Here is a 22,359-nt window from a genome sequence, read left to right as displayed (position 1 = left end):
ATCTGAAAGAATGAAATACATTTCAGAAAAGTGGTTAAAAATTGGGTAAATATGTATCATATGAAGGGCTTTACTCCGTTGCTGGGAATACTAAACAGTAACAAGATTTCTTCAAATGAAATGAGAAAGGGAAACAGTATGTGTCAAATGCTGGCATTTTCGCATCTTTATTATTGTTTGTAAAAAAGCTCATAAACTTGTCTATTCCATTTTGCAGGCGTTCTTCTTTAAGTTTTCTGAGTCCAATTTCTGGCTACTTCATAGAAGGACTTTTATATGCAACTTGCTACTACTGTACTTAAAGTGGAGAAGTTTCACACAGTTTCAACTGGAGGTAAGAGGAGGAATGACAATTCTTTAACTTAGATTTAAAATGAATAAAAGATGCATGATTTACAAATGAAAGTTAAAAGGGCTATTTAGAGAAATGTATTTAATTATATTTCAATTCTTAAATATAGAAGAATAGATGTGTCCCTTGCCCTATACTATTTGGATTTCAGGATACTACTTTTTCTTTCTGGTAAATAGGTCTGCTTAAGTTAAATAAGGCCTCCTTTTTGCATGTGAAATTGAATAATATTAAATATTAAATACTTTAATAATATTAAATAATATTAAAGCCTCAATATTAAAGGCATTTGGGGAGCCGATTAATGGTAGCAATCCATTTCCATCAATGATACTTTAAAATAATCAGTAGTGAAAATATTCATATAGCTTTAAAATGATAGCCTGGGCAATAAATATCAAAATAGCTATCAATTTATACTTTTGAGGCAATAAATTAGCAAGATGCCCAAACACAGCCACAAAGCAGATGTCACAAAAAAATTTCTATTAAAAAACAAACAAACTAGATAATCAGAAACCATATCAAATAACATGCAAACAATCATCTTTTCCGTCCCTTTGGTTGAGTCAGATATGTAAGTATCTTAGAGCTGTGGGGGGAAAAACCAACCATAATATTTAAATGTAGTAATTAGTTGTCAAAAGTGTTGTATCAACATCCAGATGAAATTATTTCTTAGTAGGAAGTCATCTGACAACAGATGTGATCTAACTGTAACAGTCATCTTCTTGGGTGTACCTTTCTGACACCTAACCATACTAACTTCTGATGAAATGAATACCAAACTGGTGCACAGCTATGTAAAACAAAAATAAACTGTATGTTAGCATTTAGAAATTGATTAGATGAAGGTTACATTTGCAAAGAAATCTCTCTCATCTTTTTCCAATGACCATTTGGGGAATAGATCTTTGAATATGGATCTACAGAAACAGTGATAATATTAAGACTAACAAAGATTTCTAATTTGACGTTATTTTAGGATTACTTCAGGTAAGGTTAACTGTTATTTATTCACCATAATGAAATAATTCTAATTCTTTCAAGGAAACTTTTTATCTTTTGAGTGTCTTTTTCCTTAGGAATGATGGCAAATGTATGGAAGTCCAGTTAAGAAATGGGTCCAACAGAACCACCAACATAAGAAATCCTGGAGGACAAGTACTATTCCTCTGTACTCTTAGATTTTTCTTTGAATCTTCCAGACAAGTCATAGTAACCATTGAAAAAAAAATCAATCTAGAATATTTAATCATTTTAGAGGCAGGTATTTCATAGTAACCATAATTGTATTTTGACAGTAATGACAATGATTAAACCCTCAGAACTGATGAATCTGAATTTAGAAAACTTTCTGCAGGGCAAAAAATTGTGACACACATACAGGGGCTTTTGTAATTAAATACTCTCATTTGGAGGATCAAAAAGAGAACAATTTTATAATTCACAAGGGAGAAAATGAGAAAACAGAAGTGAAGACAGACATGCAATTCATCAGACTGAATGAATGATGCTTGCTGGAGGAGATGGCAATCACAAATGCATTAGGATGATTACTAGAAAAAAATTACTTAGCAACAGATTTGAAACAAGTGAAATGACAAACTCCTGAAATCTCCTTTAAAAGGCCAGACTTTGAAATAAATATTAAAAGTAATAGAATAAAATGGGCTTAATGGTTCATTTCTTCCCTTCTAATAGGGTTAGCAGCTCACTATAATCCAAGTCAGGATAAAAATAATAAAAAAAAACTAGGTAAGGATCGAAGTTTCTAAAATACAATTTTGTGACTATTGTCACAAAGTGGGAATGACATGAAAAAAGGAAAATACTTCATGTATAAAATTATGTACTTTTAAAAAGTTCTGTTGTTTTCTAAAGTTAAAGCTTTTTAAATACACTGTACATGTTTAATAATGAATACCTTCACTTCACACTTTTCTTTTTTACACCTTCCTTATCTGCAAGGGTGTAACTGTTTTTCTCCCGACCAACTGTTAAAATAAGAAGTGCAAACATTTTAAATCTCTCTGTTCAAAATATGATGCATATTAAATTTAGTAGAGTCTATCTGACATCCTTTATAGATGTTCACATAAGTTTTCACAAAAGTTTCTGAGTGAAAATTTTGGATTTTACATATTCCTCAGAACTATTATCCCAATAAAATTCTTCAGAGGAATGGAAATGAATGCCTTTAATTAACTATTAAATTGCTTTAGTGGTTCCTTCTCCAGATGTTTCATTTTATTTTTTACATTAATTTAACATAATTTTCAAGTCCTGTGATTATTTCCAATTTTGGATACAAATTATTTTTAAGGAATCTAGTTCAAATTTCAGTACTTTATCACTCTGCAAAAATGAATTTAATAAGAAATAAAAAAACAACCCAATGTACCAAATACCACTATAGCACAAAAGTTAATGTTCCAAAGACTGAATCGGACCATTTCTTAAAAAAAAAGAAAGAAAAAAAGATATTTGACTTAACCTAAAACTAACACAAGCAACTGTTCCAATTGTTAGTTCTCTTTGCTTTCCTAACAATATAGTGGCCAAACAATCAGGGGGAACCTAACTGGGAAAATTAATGAATACATATTAAGAAATCAATTTTTAAAACAATGTTAAAGGTTCAAAAGCAAATCCTGCCAATATTTTATAAATAGAGGCTCTATTCTTAATCCAGAATAGCTGAAGTTAGGGACAAGACTTTTAACTTGGTCCTCCAGAAGTTACGGACCGATGGTTTTTGTCAGAACAGAACTATTGATATGATAGCCTCAAAGATGATATTATCTAAATGATAATTAATGAAAAATAAACCAAGGACTACCAATAAGTATTCCCTCCCTGCCTCCCCCATGTGATTGCTTCCCCTACTAAAACAAGCCTATGCCTTATTTTTGTACTTATCTCATGCTCCCTGTGTTACAGTTTTTTTGCAGAGTCTGTTCACTTAACTAGAGTATAATAACCTTGAAAGCAGAGCATGCTCTTTTGTATACTGTGCTTAGTATAGGGCCCTGCATAAAGCATGCACTTAATAAATAAATCCCTTTCTAAATGTCTGCTCTTATATGATGATACTATAAGCCAAATCAAGAAGCTTTTATTAAGTACCTACTATGTGCCAGTCATAGTACTAAACACTGGAGGTGCTGTGGTAAATGCTACCTACGTGAGAGATGACATTCTCTTCCTGATTATAACACACACATATTATAATTGTTCAAGAAAGTGCTCAGTTACTAATGATCAATTACTACTTTAATACTTCACTGGGCAACCCCCAACTAATGCAGATCAAAGCCAGAGGAAGGTCTTCACGAATTGCTCAACCTTAAATTGATCCCCTGATGACCAATGATGTTCATGATTAAGTAAGTAAAACCTCTGAAGATAGTCAAGTTATTGCTATGTGGGCATTTGAAGTTATTCTAGTCTGATGGGACCCAAGAGCTCATGACCCCTTGGAATAATCTTTAAGAGCCCAGAATTAATCAATCAATCAATCAACATTTGACTGTAGTATAAAGAAAATTACTAAAGTGTCAGATTTCCTCGAAGAAGCACACAGATCAACCTGTTGGTGTATTTGGTCGCCTCAGTGAGGCTGTTGAGAGTAAGGTACCACACAAATAAACATAAAACACTCAAAGACAGAACAGCCTTAAGGTCTAAGAACACTGCTTGTTTCCATTTCTATCTACTCCTTCTTCCCTGCTCTTCCTCATTTGATACTTAAAACAACTCTACTTCACTCTGCCCAGCTTGACTTAGGTTTTGTAGTTCATTAGTACTAAGGCTGCATGATGTAGAAGAATAATGAACTGGGAATAAAAAGACTTCAGTTCTTGTCCCCACTTAGGTCACTAACTTGCCTTGTGACTATGGGCAAATTGCATGTGCTTCAGTGACACCACAAGTAAAAAGGAGGGTCTGAATTGGATTAAATATCACATAAACACAGACAAAAACGTAATACAGTCCTTTCACCAAAAGAGATTAAAATATGGTATGTATAAATATGCATGAGGGCTCATCCAGAATGGAATTCTAGGACCCTCTCTTACCCGACAATAAAATCCTCTACCTGTACCCAAGGCATTTAGCTCCTAAGGTCCTTTCCAATTTTAAAATGCTATGGCATCTTTTATGGCATTTTGCACATTCCTGTTAGGTATTTATATACATTTCTCTTAATGTCTGACTGTATTAATTTTGTGATTTCTTAAAGGAATATGCTGTGGTGGTCAAAAACCTATTAAGTAGTTAGAGAGACAGGTAGTTAAGTGGTGCAGTAGAAAAAGCATTGGGCCTGGAGTCAGGAAGACTCAAAAATACAAGTCCAGCCTCAGACATTTACTAGCTGTATGACTTAGTGTTTCTTTTTTTTGTTTGTTTTTTGTTTTTAGATTTTAATTTTTTTTTTTATTTTTAGTTTTCAACATTTACTTCCACAAGATTTTGTGTTCCAAATTCTTACCCCATCTCGCCCCTCCCCCACCCCAAGATGGTATGCATCCCTTCCCCTAGTCTGCTTTTCCTGCTATCTGTCCCCATTCCCCTTCTATTTTCCTGTATGGCAGGATAGATTTCCTGTATTTCTTATTTCCCAGTTGCATGTGAAAACATTTTTTTAAAACATGTGTTTTTAAAACTTTGGGTTCCAAATTTTCTCCCTTCCTCCCTCCCCACGCACCCTCATTGAAAAGGCAAGCAACTCAATACAGGCTATACATGTGCAGTTATGCAAAACACTTCCATAGTAGACATGCTGTGAAAAACTAACTCTATTTCCCTTAATCCTATCCCCCCCGCCACTTATTCTATTCTTTCTTTTGACCCTGTCCCTCCTCAGAAGCATTTGCTTCTGATTACCCCCTTTCCCAATCTGCCCTCCTCTCTATCATTATAACTTAGTTTTCTCAACTGTAAAATGGTAACAATGGCACTTACCTCACAGGGTTGTGAGGATCAAATGAGATAAATATTTGTAAAGCACTTAGTATAGTGCCTTGCATACAGCCAACAATTAATAAATGCTTGTTCCCCTCTCTCCTTCCCTTTCCTTAAGTATTTAGGTTCCGGGCCTGAAAGTAGCTTGAATGAGAAATTCAAATTTTAGTCTAAGCTACTTATTTCCTTAGTTTCAGTTCTGACTTAATATGATATTTATAGATCAAATTGTTTCTTATCCTCACAGGTATAGCCAAAGTTGTTAGTATGCCAGAGACCTATGCTATTCTTACAAGCAATGGTATTCTAAATCCCTGGGAACTGCATTTGTTTGAAGTAATGCTGTAAAAGTCCAAAACTGTCAACCCTTACAATTAAAATAGGTGTCCTATCCTTATAGAGGCACGAAGCCTCCACTGGATGAGAAAGGGCATCATTTTTAGCTTTCCTAGCCTAAGTTGTTACATGATTTGGGTTCACGGTTGGCTATTTTTATAGTTGGTTGGAGGACAATCAACTCTGATTCTGGGCTGCATGCTATCAAATCACTAGACCTTCTTAAGAGTTATTATAGTGGTATTCTTTGAAAAAACAAAAACAACTTAGATTAAGAAGGCAGAGACTAGTCTGTGATTTCATTGGCACAGGAAACTTCTATCAGTGTAGGTCAGAGGCAGGACTTCCTGACCCCAAGGTCAGCTCTCAAATAAATTAAGCAAAACTAAAATGGCACTTGTTCATTGGGTCCATCAAGGAGAATTAATTTGAATTCTTTCCTTTACTTTTCAAAAGAAGTTAAAAAACAACAACAACCCTAAAACCAAAATAACTCTTGGAAAAGCTTAATTTCACAAAGCACTGAGTTATCTCACAAAAGTATGAAATCTAGTGATAACCAGATTATGCAACATATGGATTACTCATGTTTCCAAGGGAGTCCTTTACACCTTAAGCCTGCAAATGTTCATAATTTTAAAACTTCAATGAGATGGAAAAAAATGCTCACTGACCTATTTCAACACCCAGACTCAGAGATGACATGGGAGCTGCTATTAAGGCCTGCTGCTTTCTGGTGTTTACAATATTGAACTCTTTCATCAAACATTATTTAAAAATGATTGCTACATCTGTCTAGATCCATAATTAATTTAGTGGAGTATGTCTTGACTTACTGGATTTGAAAAAAACAAAACAAAAACAAAACTATAGTCTTTTTTGCATTAATTGGGCTTAGCAATTAATTGTAAGCAAAGTGTAGTTTGTTATACACCACATAAAACACAGTTCATAGTTATGATAAAGGGTTGGTTTTTAAAAAGAAACATTAAATATTTTGCTAATTAATTTTGAGACTTCTCAAAGGTATATTCCGTGGTGGTTAAAGAGCAAAGTAGCTACACAGACAGATGTCATTAAGTGAGGAAATCCTTATTCTCACATAGATCACAACTATCAGCGTGAGTTGTGGCTGAAAAATCCATCACCCCCATGGATGACCTATTAATAACTATTTCCAAACTTAGCTAGTCTGGTACTCAGAAAACTGACAGACTGTTTGAAGGCCTGTTCTTGACACCATTAAAGCTTGGCAGGACCTGCTAGAGTTTTCATACTTTTTGAGAACCCAAGGTCACCTTTGTGCTATAATATGTTACACTCTGGTGGAGCTATTTCTAGGTTCAGTTTTCCTGAATCTGCTTATGGCTAAATTCATGCTTATTCATTTAACATATGAATGGGTGATCTTGAGGGAAGAAATAAGGGAGCTACTTAAATCCTGGGAGAGGCTAAATGATCTATACCAGAAGAAATTCTCCTCTAAAGCTTAAACCTATGAAATAGCCTCCAATGGGGCAGACCTGACATTCTATTTGGACCCATCACTACCAAAGACATACTTCAAGTTCATAAAGCACAGAACTGGAGCTAGAAGGGAACTTAGGGATTTATTCCAGTTCTCAAGACAGGTTCAGAGATAAATGAGTTCCACGGCAAGTAATAAAACCAGGAGAAGAAATCAAATTTTCTTATAACTAGTGAAACAAAACCCCACAAAAAGCTGCAGGCCAAGGCCAGAAGTACCTAGAAAACATCCATTGAAGTGATTATGATAGAAACTTGATTCACCAAGAACTCTGACAGCCTCAGCTGGAAGGGATCTTACACAAATGAGGAAACTGAAGCCAGGGAGATATATGTCTGAAGTCACTACAGCCAATCAATGGCAGAGACAGGAACAGAAAGTTTAGGTCTTCTGGCTCCCATTCTAGGGTTCCTTCCCCTGTACCATGCTGCCTCAGCTGAGCTAACTAGGGGGCACAGTGGATAGAACTCTGGGCCTGAAGGAAGATCTGAGTTCAAATTTGACCGCAGATACTAGTTGTGTGAAACTAGACAAGTCATTTCACCTCTGTTTGCCTCAGCTATAAAATGGGGATAATAACAGCACCTACCTCTCAGGGTTTTTGCAAGAACCAAATGAGATAATATTTCTAAAAGCGCTTAGCACAGTGCCTGGCACACAGTAGTTGCTATATAAATGCTTATTATTCCTTTCCCTTTGCCCACCATATCATGCTGCCTCAACTGATTAATTGTGATAAGCTTACATTGGTAGAGGGAATGCCAATATAAGGCTGAAATTACACAAAAATAAAATAGATCTTATACCCTGGTGGGTGGATTAATAGCAAATAATACTGGCCACAGAGGCAGCAAGGGTTAATGGATACAAAGCAGACTCTTTGAGACAGGAAACCTTGAGTTCAAATCTACCTCTGACACATACTAACTGCCTAGGCATAGACTTAACCTTTCAATGCCCCAGGCAATTTTCTAAGACTGCTCACTCCACAGAAGATGCTGGGGGCTCCCTAGTAGAGGGAGGTAAGCTCATGAGGAATTCCCTATAACAATAAAATTAAGTGTTATTTTCTCCCAAGAAAATGTAAGATTATTACATAAAAATGTGAAATGGGCAGAAATTGTCTTTCTTTTCTGCTTACATTGTACGCTCTAGAATTTAGTACAATGTTTGGTGACGTGTGTGTGTGTGTGTGTGTGTGTGTGACACCCTAACTTGTGTAGCCCTATTCCCCCCTTCCAAGTAGTGTTCCTGATTAAGTGGAGAGAGGGAAAAAAATTATTCTACTTTGAAGTTTCCAGTGTGGTGGGGCAGATTTAGTCATCTGGACAAAGAGAGAGAGGAGGCTGCCTCAGGGTTAGAACTGAAATAGCAGGGAAGCAGGAGAAAGTGCTAGGGAGGTGGGAGGCTGCTATTGTTTTTAAGAATAAGAGTTGTACAGAAGCTAAAAGTAGTGTGGTTAGCTTTCAAATTACTGTGATTAAAAGATCAGGTTAAGGAAAATACAGGTTTCAGGATATTTAATTTTAAAAAATAAACTATCACTTAATAATACTAGTGATTCCATTACTAGATAAAATCCATGGGTGACATTTGCTATGTGTATTATTAAATTATATTGATTTATTTAAGACAAAGGTACTGGTACACATAGCACCATCAGCTAAAATTATAAGTATTTATTAAGAGCAGCTCAACTTATCTCCATATAATTTTACCTGACGTGACTCTTCATTGACTGTCTTTTTCAGCATCTGTAAATCTTCATATAAAGGCCCATCTGTTTCCATTGCAACTGGAAGATTCATGGAACTGGCTTCACTATACACTGTGTACTAAAATGCAAATTGTTAAAATCGTCACTCTCAGGAAGGAACCACTACATACTTCAAAGCATTTTATTGCCAGGTGAAGTAGTATTTAATTCAAGGGATAATTTGTTTTAGGTAATTAAAAAGATTAATTATAATATGTCTGACCAGAACTGAATATTTCTTAAAGTGCCCCAAACCTTCAACCCTCTCTATATAGTTGCTTTTTGTATCCAAGAAAAAGATGCAAACAGAACTTTTTTTTTTTTTTAAAAACTGGGGAAAATGTATGAGCACTGACTAAGCAAAACACAAGTTTTCTAAATATGTAACAATGGACATATGGTAAGTCATTAGCAATTCTAGTATAAAAATAAAACAATTATGGCACATCCTACCAAAAGTCAAATTTGAGACTGAAAATTAGGCTTCAATCATCTCAATATCATCTTCAATTAATCTTCAGTCATTCTACAGAAACTCTTTAGTATTAGTTTGTTATATGACAGTTAATAGAACCTGTAAAATTTTAGACACAGGACAGCAAGCAATATACTGAAATGCCTATAAACCAGTGTTTTTTTTCTTCAATAATTTGAAGAACATGTGTTAAGTCCACTGTAATTTCATACTCTGAAATTTTAACCCATGAAGTATTTTCCATTTTCAAATACTATTACATAACGGTAAGGTGCTGACAGATGTTACTATGATTTAGTCACAAATGGTACAGACAGATATGGGAAGACAGAACAATGTTAAATTCACGGTGCGGTATTACAAAAGTTTATAATTGCCATCACAAAATGGTTTATTTGAAGACTATAACTATGGGTTAAAGCTATTACTTTTACATGATTGGTAAAGTTACAAGAATATTGAAAAAGAATGACAATCAAGAGCACAACAATCAAACTTTAGAAAATTCAATAATTAGGAAGGAAGGAAGGAAGAAGAAAAAACATTTATTAGGCTATACTAAGTACCGAACATAGATCCCTATTTACTGTATGTACTCAGTCCGCATACCTGACTAGTTTTTCTAAGGTAAAGCATAAAGGTACTTTAACTCAATTGCTATATTTTATGCAAATACAATCATATGGCCTGTATGTTAGATATATGGTTTGTGTCTTATGTTTTATTAAGATAGTGACTTCAAATTCAAAGAGAACAAATTCTTAGCTGTGGATTTTCAAGTGTGTGTTTGGTATGGCATCAGCATTAATAATTTATCTAAGCAAGATACTTTGCAACATCAGGCACACACATATATAAGACTTCAGGATCTCTATCAGTTGCACAGTTTGATGGTACCTTTTAAGAAAACTCCTAAGACTTAAAGAATATGATTTGAAATTCATTTGCTTAATAAAATTCCAAACACAATATGCTATGAACCTATTAAACAGAAAGTGCTTAGCATAAACTTATACACAAAAAGGAACACAATTTTTAAAAAAGCACTGGAAAAAGTTATACTACATACTTTGTGTCTTATGAACTATATACTTTAAAGTGATAATAAAACATTTCTATGTAATATGGCTTAAAAGAAGTTAACTTTTCCAGTCTTATGAAATAACTTATGAAATGATATAATGATTGAGATTTAATTTGCAGCTCTAACAGAAAGGTAATAAAAATCAATAGGCTTATTTTCATAAACATTTAAAAATCGGGAATAAAACTGGCTCATTTGTTACCATTCTTTTTAAAATCATTTTTGATGATTTTAAATAACAAATACATATTTTATGACACAAAACACTCTCTTAATTGTGCATATGAATTCTGGATCAAACAGAATTTTATCTCCCTCACAGTTCCATTTGCTTAAATTTACTCTTAAGATTTAACCACACTGCTTGTCAAAAACCTCCTGGAGTAGAATGGTAATAAATGATAGAAAAGAGACGGCTCATCAAGGAGACTTTAGTGATTATATTTTAAAAATATTCTCTAGTTTCAGGGAAAAACATATAGAAAGAGAAATTTTTAAACTTTTTCTGTAAGAAAACAAAAAACTACAGACCCTAGTAGGAAAACTACTGGGTGTCTCTCTGTATCTTGAGATTCAGCCAATGATTCTCACCGTGTTAGGAAATTATTTCTTTTTAGCACAGTAGAAGGGAACCTGGAAATAAAATCTTAGTGTGGAAAAGACTCAGAGACTGATATTCAATAAAAGGCATCATTAGAATCAGTGACATATCAAATAGAAGGCAGGAGGTAATGAGGTTTCACAATTGATACTGCTTTGAATGTACAAATACCACATGTACACAAAACCAAAGGTCTCCATTTCAAAGAACTATCCTGCCAAAACTGGGAATCTATTTGGGAACTACATCTATTCGATAAAGTTTTTAAATTGCCTTCAATTTTAAAAGCAATTTTTTTTTGACATGTATAACTCTGATGAATGAAGGCAAAGGCCAGACCGACTGCTGGCATACATAGCACAGCCTGGACCAATGGAAAGGGTACTAGATTCAGAGTCAGAAAGCCTGGGTTCAAGGCCTGGCTCTGTTACTTACTAGATTTGTGACTATGCCCAAGTCATGTGACACCTCTGTGCCTCAGGTTCCTCATCTGTAAAATAAGGGGTTGAACTAGGTGATCTCTAGTATGGTCTTCCAGTATCTAACTCCTGTGAAACTGCAGCAATGTGCTGCACACTTAGTTATTATTAAAGACTAAAGCAGTTCTAGAAGAAAAAGTCATCTGTTTTGTTTTCAATCAATTTAAATTTAACTTATTAAAAAAAATCTGTATTATTTTAAATGAAAGGAGTATGTGCAAGGCTTTGCTTCAGGCTTTTAAAAATTTATGACAGTTGTCAGAAAAGAAGCAAGCTGCAATTGCAGTCCAAAGGCCTAAGGTCCAAATCAGGGTTTCACTGGACTGTAATTTACGTGTTATAGCTGCAACTAGATCAATGACACATTTAAAAAAAAGGAAAAACTTACTTAGTAAATTCTGAGGTAACCTTTTTTTGGGGGTGGTGGTGAGGGACCCACAAAATAAGTACTTGCACAAGAGGAAGTTTACAAAGTTTAAAAGTATTTTTTATTGCAGATAGTGCATATACATTATTAGTAGAACTGGTTTCTTTTTCCATCTCTAAGATGATATCAAATACCTGATCTTATACTGATATTCACAAAACCCCCCCATGTTTTCATGTGACTCTTTTTTTCAGTACCTGGGGGTTGGACTTGGCTAGATTTTCTATTTTAACCCAAGCTTCTTCCCGTTCCTTCAGTTTTAGCTTCTCTCTGAAAAACAGCAAGATCTCAAATTAAAATACCAGAAAGGAGAAGTTTTAAAAGGTTAATTTCTAAAAACAGACAAAAATATTTTTATCTCATTTTTATTGTCTTTCACCTTCACTTCTGAATATATTCTACTTCCCTTCCCTAACTTATAAGCCATTCCGTATAATAAAGGATAAAAAAGAGAAAACCACACATCCAATGTGTCTGACATGGCATGCACCATGCCAAAGTCACAGTCCTCCACTCTTGCAAAGGACGAATGGCATCCACAGGTACTTAAAATCACTGATTTTTCATTTAACATATGATAACTTATCACCTTACTCTAGAAGCTTCTCTACAAAATCTACAATCTCTCTTAACTTGATGGCATAATTTATTTATATCTAAAGCAAAATCAGAGTACGTGACAAAATGGGAGACAGGGTGGAGCGAGCTGAAATGCTAGAGCAAACACTATTAACAAGGACGAGTCCTGGGAGTCAGGCAACCTAGGTTCTATAGCTGTGTGACCTTTGGAGAAGTCACTGTCCCAACCAGAGACTGATATTCATGAAATGTCAGGAGGCCAACAGATTCCTCAGAATCTTTTAAAATGTACATTTTTTTTCCTACATCCTAGTTTACAGACCCTGTGAAATCTGCCAGGATGTAGGGGTTCATCTTCTGTGAGGAATTTTTTTTTAACTTTATTAATTTGTTTTGATTTATCAACAATCATTCTCATAAGCTTTTGAGTTTTAAATTTTTCTCCCCCCTCTCTCCCCAAGATGATATAGGCTATACATATACATTCTTATTAAACATATTTTCACATTATTCTGTGAGGAATTTAATGCAAAGGTGTGGACAAGTACTACACAGAATGAGAAGGACTAGACGGGCAGTAATTTGTACAGTGGAGGGAGTACCCACACTGAAGAGATCATGGATTCAAAATACATAAGTACTGATGTGAATGAAAATGTTTATGCAATTCTTGAGAATGCAAAAAGCTCTGTTTGGAAGTTCGGTAACAGAGATGTTTCATAACATGAAATCTATGATATTTTATAAAATATGATGTATTAATGGGGCACATAGGGAAAAATGACCAGTTGATCCATTTTGCTCATTCTCAATAAATTGGGCTGAGCAACTGCTGAGGAGGGGCGGAAGAAAGGTTTTTAATAAAGCTAAGTGAATGGGGGAAAATGATTTCTGGTGGGATCACATTTGTTGTTAGTTGTTCAATATGGCTAACTAGGGCTTTCTACCCTTTCCTGAAATGTCGTACGTAAGCAGATGGATCATTCCTCTTTTCTTATCATTTTGACTCCTCACCCAAACTCTGCTGTACACTCGCATCTTCTCCTTGTTTCCCTGTTACTACCCTGGCATTACAGGTCCAACAGACACAGGTGCAAGTGTCTCTGGGAGGCGGTGTAGGGGGAAGGGGATGGAGGTGGAGAGAAGCAAAGTGCTAGACTTGGAGACAGAAGAAACCTGGTTTGGAATCCCACTCCTGACCCCTGCTAACTGTGGAGTGATGGACAGATCATTTAGCTTCTCTGTGACAGATTTCTCAAATGTAACATGGGGAAATAGATACTTAATGAAGAAAACGGTTCCCATATGCTATATATACTTCACAGGATCTTATGAAGATAAATGAGATACTATGTATAAAGGGCTCTGTAAATCTTTAAGCACTATATGAATGTTAATTATCTTTCTTTAAATTGGTGGTCTGTAACTAGGTGGAAAGACTGCCATCTTCCCCCATGTGGTTCATGAAGCCTAACCTCTAGCAATGGTCCATCGGCCCTAATCATGAAAATGATTAAATAAATAAAGGGGGAAGAAAATGAGAAGTCGGAGAAAAGGACAGAAAAGGAGAGAAAGAAATTAAGAAAACATCTTCATATAAAAAAAGAAGGAAGGGAAGAGAAGAAAAACTGACTTATAGAGGGGAATCAAAATAACTTGTTGATTTATTATAATTCTCTCTCAGTTAGAATTTTTGCTGGTATTATTTTTCCTGGACAGAAAGTCTAACTTAAAGTATTAAAACAAACACATTCCATAAAGTATATTCACAATAAAGTTATTACAGGATAAAGTTGAAACTGTTTATACTGAGAAAAAGGGCCACAGCTTTACTTTAAAGGTAAGAGGAATTTTCTAGAACAAGCAAGGTAAGCTGATAAGCAACAATTAGGAAGACACTGTAGAAATAACACATTCAGAAGATGGTAACTTACTTCATTTTCTCTGCTTTAAATTGTTGCGTGCAGTCATCAAACAGTTTTTGGTTCATCTCCATGAAGAGTTTCAATGCATTATATATCAAGCCATGTATTGTTCTACAAGTAAAATTTCAGATTGAAACTTAATACTTTAAGCTGAATAATGTGCCATACTGGTCAATAGTAGCCAGCTGTCTAGATAACGAGAATTAAATCACTTTGGGAGATCATTTAATTTGTAGGTATTTTAACATAATTAGAATAGAAATCTTTAAGACTAAACATAGTCTCACAAAAACACTTGTGTCGTGTCACTTATACAGAAGCTAACATCTGAAGTGTTTTAGATCATTTTAACAGTCTTGCAAATTTTGTTAACTGGGGAAACAAAAGACTACAAAGCCAGAAGGAACTATTAATAGTCCAACCTAGTTGAACCCCTACCTAAAAAACTGAATTGATTTTTAGTTTTTAGATATTCAAAATGAAATTTCGATATTCAAAGCTCAAGGAAAACCATTAAAATTTATTCTTAAATTCCAACCATCTTTATTTAACCTTAATAAAATAACATTACTTAGAGTACTTAAGAAAACTTCTTTTATAGACAAACTTCATATTCTGAAAGTAGTGGTATTCAATAGTTATTTTTTCTTTTTAAGACATTAGTTACTTATTATTGACAATGTTCACATCATAAAAGTCATGAAAACTGTGTTTACTATTTTAAGAAACAATAATCAAATTATACTGAGTAGCACTATAACTACATGGTGCATCTGTTTTTCCACCCACATATTTGCTCATCTGTAAGTCAAAACCTTATCCATATCAATGAAAAAAAAAAAAACCCAACTCTATCACCACCAGCATAGAGAGATGTTCAAGTAAATCAGGAACAACTGTTGAAAAAAAGGACTGGGTGCAAATATGATTGTCAGTGAAGGGCACTGTGATATAATCAAAGACACCCATTTAGGAATCAAGAAATCTTTTAGTTTCAGCTCTGTTACTCTCCAGTTGTGTGAACTTGGGCCAATCACATCCCTTCTCTGGGTTTCAGTTTCTTCATCTCTGAAGTGATGGGAAACCAATATGCAGAATGAGACATGTTTTTGGACATGAGCAATATGGGAATTTCTTTTGGTTGACTATAAAAAAAATAGAGTGGGTCAATAATCTGTAATTTCATCAGTGTGGACATTCCTTCCACCAAAGAATTGCTATGGTTGAAAGATTCCTTACCCTGTGGTCCAACTTGGTGACATGACTCTAATGTATCTAGGCTGGTCCTTAGACATAGACATATTCTTCTGTAAGTTCTTTAGGATGACAATTATACTATCTCACATTTCTATTTCTTTAAGATTTATAAAGCACTTTCCTCACAACAAACCTGTGAGATAAGTACTGTGTTAAGACTCCTTTACAGAGCTGAGAAACAGTTTCAGAAAAGTGAAGTAACGACTTGCTTATGATCACAGAGGCAGTAGTATGTGCTAGAATAGGGATTCAAACTCTGGATTCTTAGACTGATAACAATGTGAGCTGCACAAGAGATCTGGGTCCTTGAGAGCAAGTGGGTTCTCCATCATTGGAGGCGTTTAAGAAGAGACTGAACGACCACTTGTCAGGGACATAAAGAGGATTAGAGGATTCCTGTGTAGATATGAGCTGGACTACATGACCTCTAAAGTCCTTTCTAGCTACGTGATGCTGTATTTCTCTATGCGTACAGGTATAACAGTCTTTCTATGATATGTTAGAGTTGTAATTTTATCACAGTATGGGCAATCCTTCCACTAATGCAGAAGAGAATCCCTTTATGCCTAAAGGGATTATTGATATATGTTTTGATATATGTAAGCATTACTAATATTTTACAGGCAAAATTAATATATGCTGTTCATGCGCTGCTGTGGCTAAAAAAATTCTTCTCGTAGTTGGCCACTGTTCTGGTAAAAATGACTGTGCACTTGGGTTGGCTGATCCTTGGAAAATAAATGTATAATATAGTATAGAAATCCATTGTACTTATTCTTTTCACTGTGTTACTACCTGCCAGAGCTTGTGCTCTGATGGCATAGCTTTTGATGAAAGCTTGGAGCAAGACTTTGGAGGAGGAAAACATTAATTCTCATGGAAAAATCCAGAATAAGTTCTTTATGTCTCAAAAGATGTAATTTAATAAATAAGCAGTTGAAATAAAGGAACACAAACTTAGAAGGAAATAAAATTAAATGTACTTATTTCTTTTGGATGCTATTACTATTTTAGAAGTACATTCTCTCCTCTTTCTTTAGCATCTTGGTGGTACAAAGGAAGCTACTGTAACTTCTGTACCGCAAGGATTCCTCAGCGCATGGGCCTGGAATACTGTGCCTTTGTTGTCGGGGACGTGGGAAGCATTCCAGGGCAAAAATTAGCTATGAAGTCCTCCAGGAAGAGGAAGCTTTAGCTTCTCTGAGTGAGATTCTGGGTTATGAAGCTAATGAGATATTTCCTTTGTGGAAGCCATAAAGGCTGAGAGTCAACTGATACGCCATGATGTTGACTCGGCAGCTAAGGAGGGGAAAAAAAGGACTATTGCTAGAATCTGCAGTATTACTTGAGTCTACATAAATCTGGAGTCTCAATTCTGAATTTTCTTCACTGATGCTTAAAATCTAGATTTCAACACTAATTAGTAAGAAGCTTCAGCAAAACTGACAAAGTATAGACATTGCTGGTTAAAGTTGTAACTTATTTCTTACTTATTCCAATGGGTCTTTGAATTACGGTACAAAGATGGAAACATGATGGGTAGAATCTTTGCTGCATTGTCACTGATTAAACTCATAATGTATTCATTATTCCAGTAATACAGTGCCCGCTCTGCCACCTGAAAAACAAAGACACATGATTTTTTTCTACAATGAACAGGTTTAAATTTGTAAGTTACAAATTAAAAACCTGAAAACAGGTGAAGTACAGGCTTATGCCACCTAATGTTGTAAGATGGTTTTACAAAAAAAAAAAAATCTCGATCATAGGGCTTAGAGCTAGAAGGGACACTGGAGATCATTTAGTGAGAAAATGTAGGGAAATGTACCATAGGAAAAGAGCTGAAAGGAGAGCCAGAGTCACTTAGGTGAGGAGCTAAATACTTTTAGGAAGTGTGAGATATATTCAGTCAAAGTATGATTATAATGTTATTAATAATTTATTAAGAAATGATGTTGCCTAGGTGTGTGCCTGTATTCTATTAAAAGCCTTTCGTTGAAGACAAATATCTGCTGATATTTGTCCTTCTTGGCCCTATGAAAACCACACAACTTGACTTCTGACCCCAGTAGCCTATAATCTAAGGTGGTATTAGTCAACCACATTTATTCATTCAATAAATACACCAGGAATATAGATGCATGCAAAGGGCCCTGTGTTGGACACTTGTGGGGAATACAAAGAAGACTAAGATACGAACACAATCCTCAATATCCTTACAGTTCAATAGGGAAGACAAATACAAAGACAGAATGAGAAAAGGGCCATAAAATGCAATATACAAAGTCTTGTAGGCATTCAGAAAGAGCAATCACTTTAAATTATGAGCTTAAAATCCAAAATGATTATTTCTACATATAAATAAAAACTATTCTGCAAGACATCCAGACACATGGAACATACAAGATCAAAGAGCATGAAACTTTCAAACAAAACAAAACCAAAAACCCAGAGCAGTTGAATTTTGCAGCACTTAAGAAGAGGGAAATGACTGAAGACAAGTCTGGAAGTAAGATTTCATTAGAGTAAGAAATGAAAGTTAAATGGTTTGAAATTCAGGAAAAGATCTGTAATTTTCCCTGCATTTTAAACTCTTCTTCTACAGAGACCTACTATGATGCCTCCATGTGGCATGGAGATGACTCTGGATCCTCAAAGTGGGAGCCACAGTACAGAGGCTCTGGCATACCATCCTAAAGAGGCTTTAGGCATCTGGCAAAAGATGATGCCTGCTGTTCAAGGGGCGTATTCATGGACCACAGCAACCCATAAAATAGAATCCTGTGAAGCCTCTTCTGTTTTTGCTATTGCAATGGCAAAGCAGTGGAAAAGGGAGCAAAAGGTGCTAAGATCACCCAGTTTTCTGACTGTCTATAAATATTAATTCAGCTGCAAATATCCTAAACGTGAGATAATGGTGGACGGAGGAGACAAACATGGAAGAACCGAATCACATCACTCTTGAAACCAAAAGACAAATGAAGTTAGAGTTAAGATGGAAATATGGCTCACAAATTCTCCTTGGAAAGGCAAATAACAGAGCTGGCAGTGGTTTTATGATATATCCAAGGACAAGAAACATCATTTTACAGATACCTGGCCATCTCACACGGCCAGTACTCATGGCAAACATTTGCAGAAATACTATCATGAAGATGTCACATTATTTATTGAAAAGGTTGAGGAAGAGAAATTTTATGAAGAACTCATTAAAATTCTCTGAATTAAATCAATATATATTTAATGTTCAGTGATCTCAAAGGAAAAATGGGAATAGGAGAGAATGTAAAAAATGTAATTAGCTCACAGTTTGGAAGTAAAAAGCAAGAGATGCCAGAGGTTTGTAGATTGCCCTGAAAAGTCATGCCTGTACACCATGAATACTTCTTTCAAGAACAGAGTTGGGAGGCACTGGATATGAAGAATACCAAATAACATCACCAAAAAAATTCTAACAGACAAAAGAAATGGCTGGTCACTATGTGGGAGTTATTTCTACATCAGCTGTTTGTGTACATGTAAGACTGATTTCTTACAGCAAATAGAAAAACCAACACCAAACTAGAAGAAAAATGAGAAGACATGGTATATGTTTGTACTTCCAATCTGATACAAAAAAGTGGGAAATGGATAAAGAACAGATACTAACACAGATCATTACCATATCCTATCAAAGTTTAATTGCTGTAAATGAATCATCACAAAGAAACAAAGCCCAAAAGCTGCCTCAGCAAACACCTGATATTCTTGTCATACAGACAGATATTAGTTTGCAACACTGGTTTAAAATATAAGCTTGCTTTGTAACTTATGGAGGGTACATGGCTAATGCAGAAATTGGTTTTGCATGACTATACATATTTGTAATACATTTTGTTTTTCTTGCCTTCTTGGGTTGGTGAAGGGGCAGGAAGAGGGACAGAATTTGAAATTGAAAAAAGAATAAAAAGTCTCTGCTTTAAAAAAAAAAACACCTTATGGAGGTGGCTGTATGCATCTGCATAAGTTATTGTGACCATATGTTTGGTGACCTGCTTATTTTTCTTAGCCTATAAAAGATGGCTCTCTGGTTTGCAGGAGAGAGGGATATGCTAGGTAATGAAGGTCATGTCAAAATAAAGATATTAATAAAAAGATTTAAGAAACTTACAGAGGATAGTTAAACGTTATGAATGGTACTGACATAAAACAAAGTGAAGCAGTGGAGGAAAAAAACGCGAATTTATAGAAAGCTTGGCAAGACATCCACTTAGCTCACATTATCACAAGGCCTTTAAGGACAAAACTGCTTCCAAACCTCATCCCTTCTCACTTCTCCCGTGGCTTCTCTCCCCTTACCCTCTCAGCTAAGAACCTGGCTACATATTTGATTGAAAAAAACTGATGCCCTTACGGAACTCCCTCTTCTCCCCTCCTCATCTCATATCACTGTCCTCAGACACTTACTGCCTGTGTGACCCCGGGCAAGTTAACCCTGTTTGTATCAGTTTCCTCAGTAAAATGAGCTGGAGAAGGAAATGGCAAACCACTCCAGTATCCTTGCCAAGAAAACCCCAAATGGGGCCATGAAGAGTCAGACATGACTGAAACAACAAATTGGCCCATATTCTTACTTTACCATTTCTACAGCATTTTTATGAGAACAGTCTAGATACTCATTGGAAGCATCCTTGATGAAGGTATAAGAAGGGTAAACAGGCGGGCTTTTGGAAAAGAGCAGATCCCATCGGCACAGTAACCCAACTGACTAAAAGATGTAGAGAGTTCAAGATCTTATTCTATTTATTGTTTGTGTCCTTTGGGGGGGAAGCATCTGATTCAGCCTCTGATGATGTCAAGTGAGACTTTTAAAGCAAGGAGACATAGGAGTCCAAAGGCATTTGCTACTGTCATGAAGTCTGGCACACAGTCGAAACTGAAGAGTGGTCACCTATAGCTGCTGAAGTGCTCCACATGCTTTTGGTCTCCCATGATTTTATACTGATTGCACTAAGTCTCAGAATACTTCAGGGCCTCCTGAGGTTCATAACCACGCAAAAATATTTGGTCCAGCTATCCATACAGGAAAAACTAATTGGATAAAGAACACCTACTGTTTAGATCAGTCGTCTCTAAACTCTTTTTTTGCTGGTACAAGCCTATTAAAGGTAATTTTTTTTCCCCTGGTGAGAATGTCTCTCTGTGTATGTGTGTTACACTATCTGAGTGGCACTTGTGCTTTTGCTGTGTTTGGGGTTAGGTCATAACTACACTAAGAAACAGATGCCTAACTAGGGAAAGGGGAAGGCTGAGAGCTTGTATAGCTGAAAAAGGGAATGAAGTAAGGGAATGTGGGGCTGTAACGGAGGAAAGGTGAGTGTGGCTGTGCTGGAGACAAGCCCACTGATGAGTTCTTTCAGCGGCTGGTATGTGATTCATCTTCCCCTCTTCAGACTGGCTAATCGCACTCTCCATGGGGGTAAAGCCACGGCCTCCAGACCATGGCATAAAGTTGGATGGACACCTCAAATTGCCGATCCAATGACTGTGTGTGTGGACAATGAGGTGCGTCCAAAACAGAACAGGATCTGTTTTGAAGAAATCTGCCTTGTTTGCATTTGGGAAACTGCAAAGTGATTTTATTGATCCTAAGAGTTTCCCTGAAACAGTCTTATCTTTTTAATATTATTAATTGTCTGGTGATCCCGCATAGCTGTAACTAGTAGAATATCAGTGTCTAAAGAATTAAAAGTTGCAGGTCACACAAAATGCAATGGAGAGGTATATGACAGGTATGAATAGGCTGCAATTCAATATCACTGAAGAACTATATTTTCCAATTACCATAAAGGATATCATCAGGAGATGTATGACCAAAGAAAGGAGATGATCTAAGCATTTAACAAGAGCAAAGGACAGATCACCGATGGACACCCTGGTGGCTCCATTGGTATCTATCTATAAACTGCCAAGAAATCAAGATGATCCTTAGTGCCATGGATGACTGTTCCTGTTCAGGAACTACAGAAAGACATGGACAAGAGCTATAAAGGATGGAAATATATGCACATAATCTGTATGGGTAGAAGAAATACTTACATAGATGAGACCACAGATTCATTAAAGTTTAAACTACAGTGAATTTTTTGATAACCAAAAACAAAACAAAAAAACCCTAAATCCCAAACTTTGAAAACTCAATTACTGAATATATATTTTAAATACTGGTCTCATACTATAACTATTCTCAAATCACACATTTGGTAAATACTCTGGTATGTGTTCTAACCATACCACACCTGTAATCTTGCTTTAGTCTCTTCTGTGGCTTCTCTTCTCCTCTGCTTCCTATCATAAGCTTACACCCTATTCAAAATGATGATACACAAAGACTTAAGGCACAATGTGGGATTTATGTGCCAATCTACTTGTTTTTGAATTTATTATATTAGCTAATTTCGGACCTGAAGTTGAGGCTCAAACTTTTCAGGGAAAATGTTTTTAATGACTAGATTTTCATATGACTTTAATGTCCTCTATTTATGTCTAAATAGAGATTTTGTGAATAAACTTCTAGACAGCAGTATTCTCTTGCTCTATGCTCATGCCAGCT

The 22,359-nt window shown here is 35.6% G+C and overlaps 1 protein-coding gene across 9 annotated transcripts in view; it reads right to left on the bottom strand.

The window, feature by feature from the left end:
* PPP2R5C (protein phosphatase 2 regulatory subunit B'gamma) overlaps window positions 1-22,359 on the bottom strand; it is a 197,156-nt gene that overhangs the window by 1,408 nt on the left and 173,389 nt on the right. For 4 of the 9 annotated variants that reach the window (XM_027849051.1, XM_027849054.1, XM_027849056.1 and 1 more), the window contains 4 exons: window positions 17,258-17,385; window positions 14,520-14,621; window positions 12,204-12,276; window positions 8,903-9,019 (listed from right to left, as the gene is read on the bottom strand). In XM_027849051.1, coding sequence (XP_027704852.1) covers window positions 8,903-9,019; window positions 12,204-12,276; window positions 14,520-14,621; window positions 17,258-17,385 — 420 coding nt within the window. Of the gene's footprint in view, window positions 1-127; window positions 329-8,897; window positions 9,020-12,044; window positions 12,277-14,519; window positions 14,622-17,257; window positions 17,386-22,359 lie in introns of those variants that run through there. The other 5 variants (XM_027849053.1, XM_027849057.1, XM_027849052.1 and 2 more) reach the window with 4 other exon arrangements.

Source organism: Vombatus ursinus, unplaced genomic scaffold, assembly GCF_900497805.2.
Source record: "Vombatus ursinus unplaced genomic scaffold, bare-nosed wombat genome assembly UNPS02007284.1, whole genome shotgun sequence".
NCBI classification, from domain to species: domain Eukaryota; kingdom Metazoa; phylum Chordata; class Mammalia; order Diprotodontia; family Vombatidae; genus Vombatus; species Vombatus ursinus.
The sequence above is the reverse complement of the archived record's forward strand: the minus strand, read 5'-3'. Positions and strand labels throughout refer to the sequence as shown.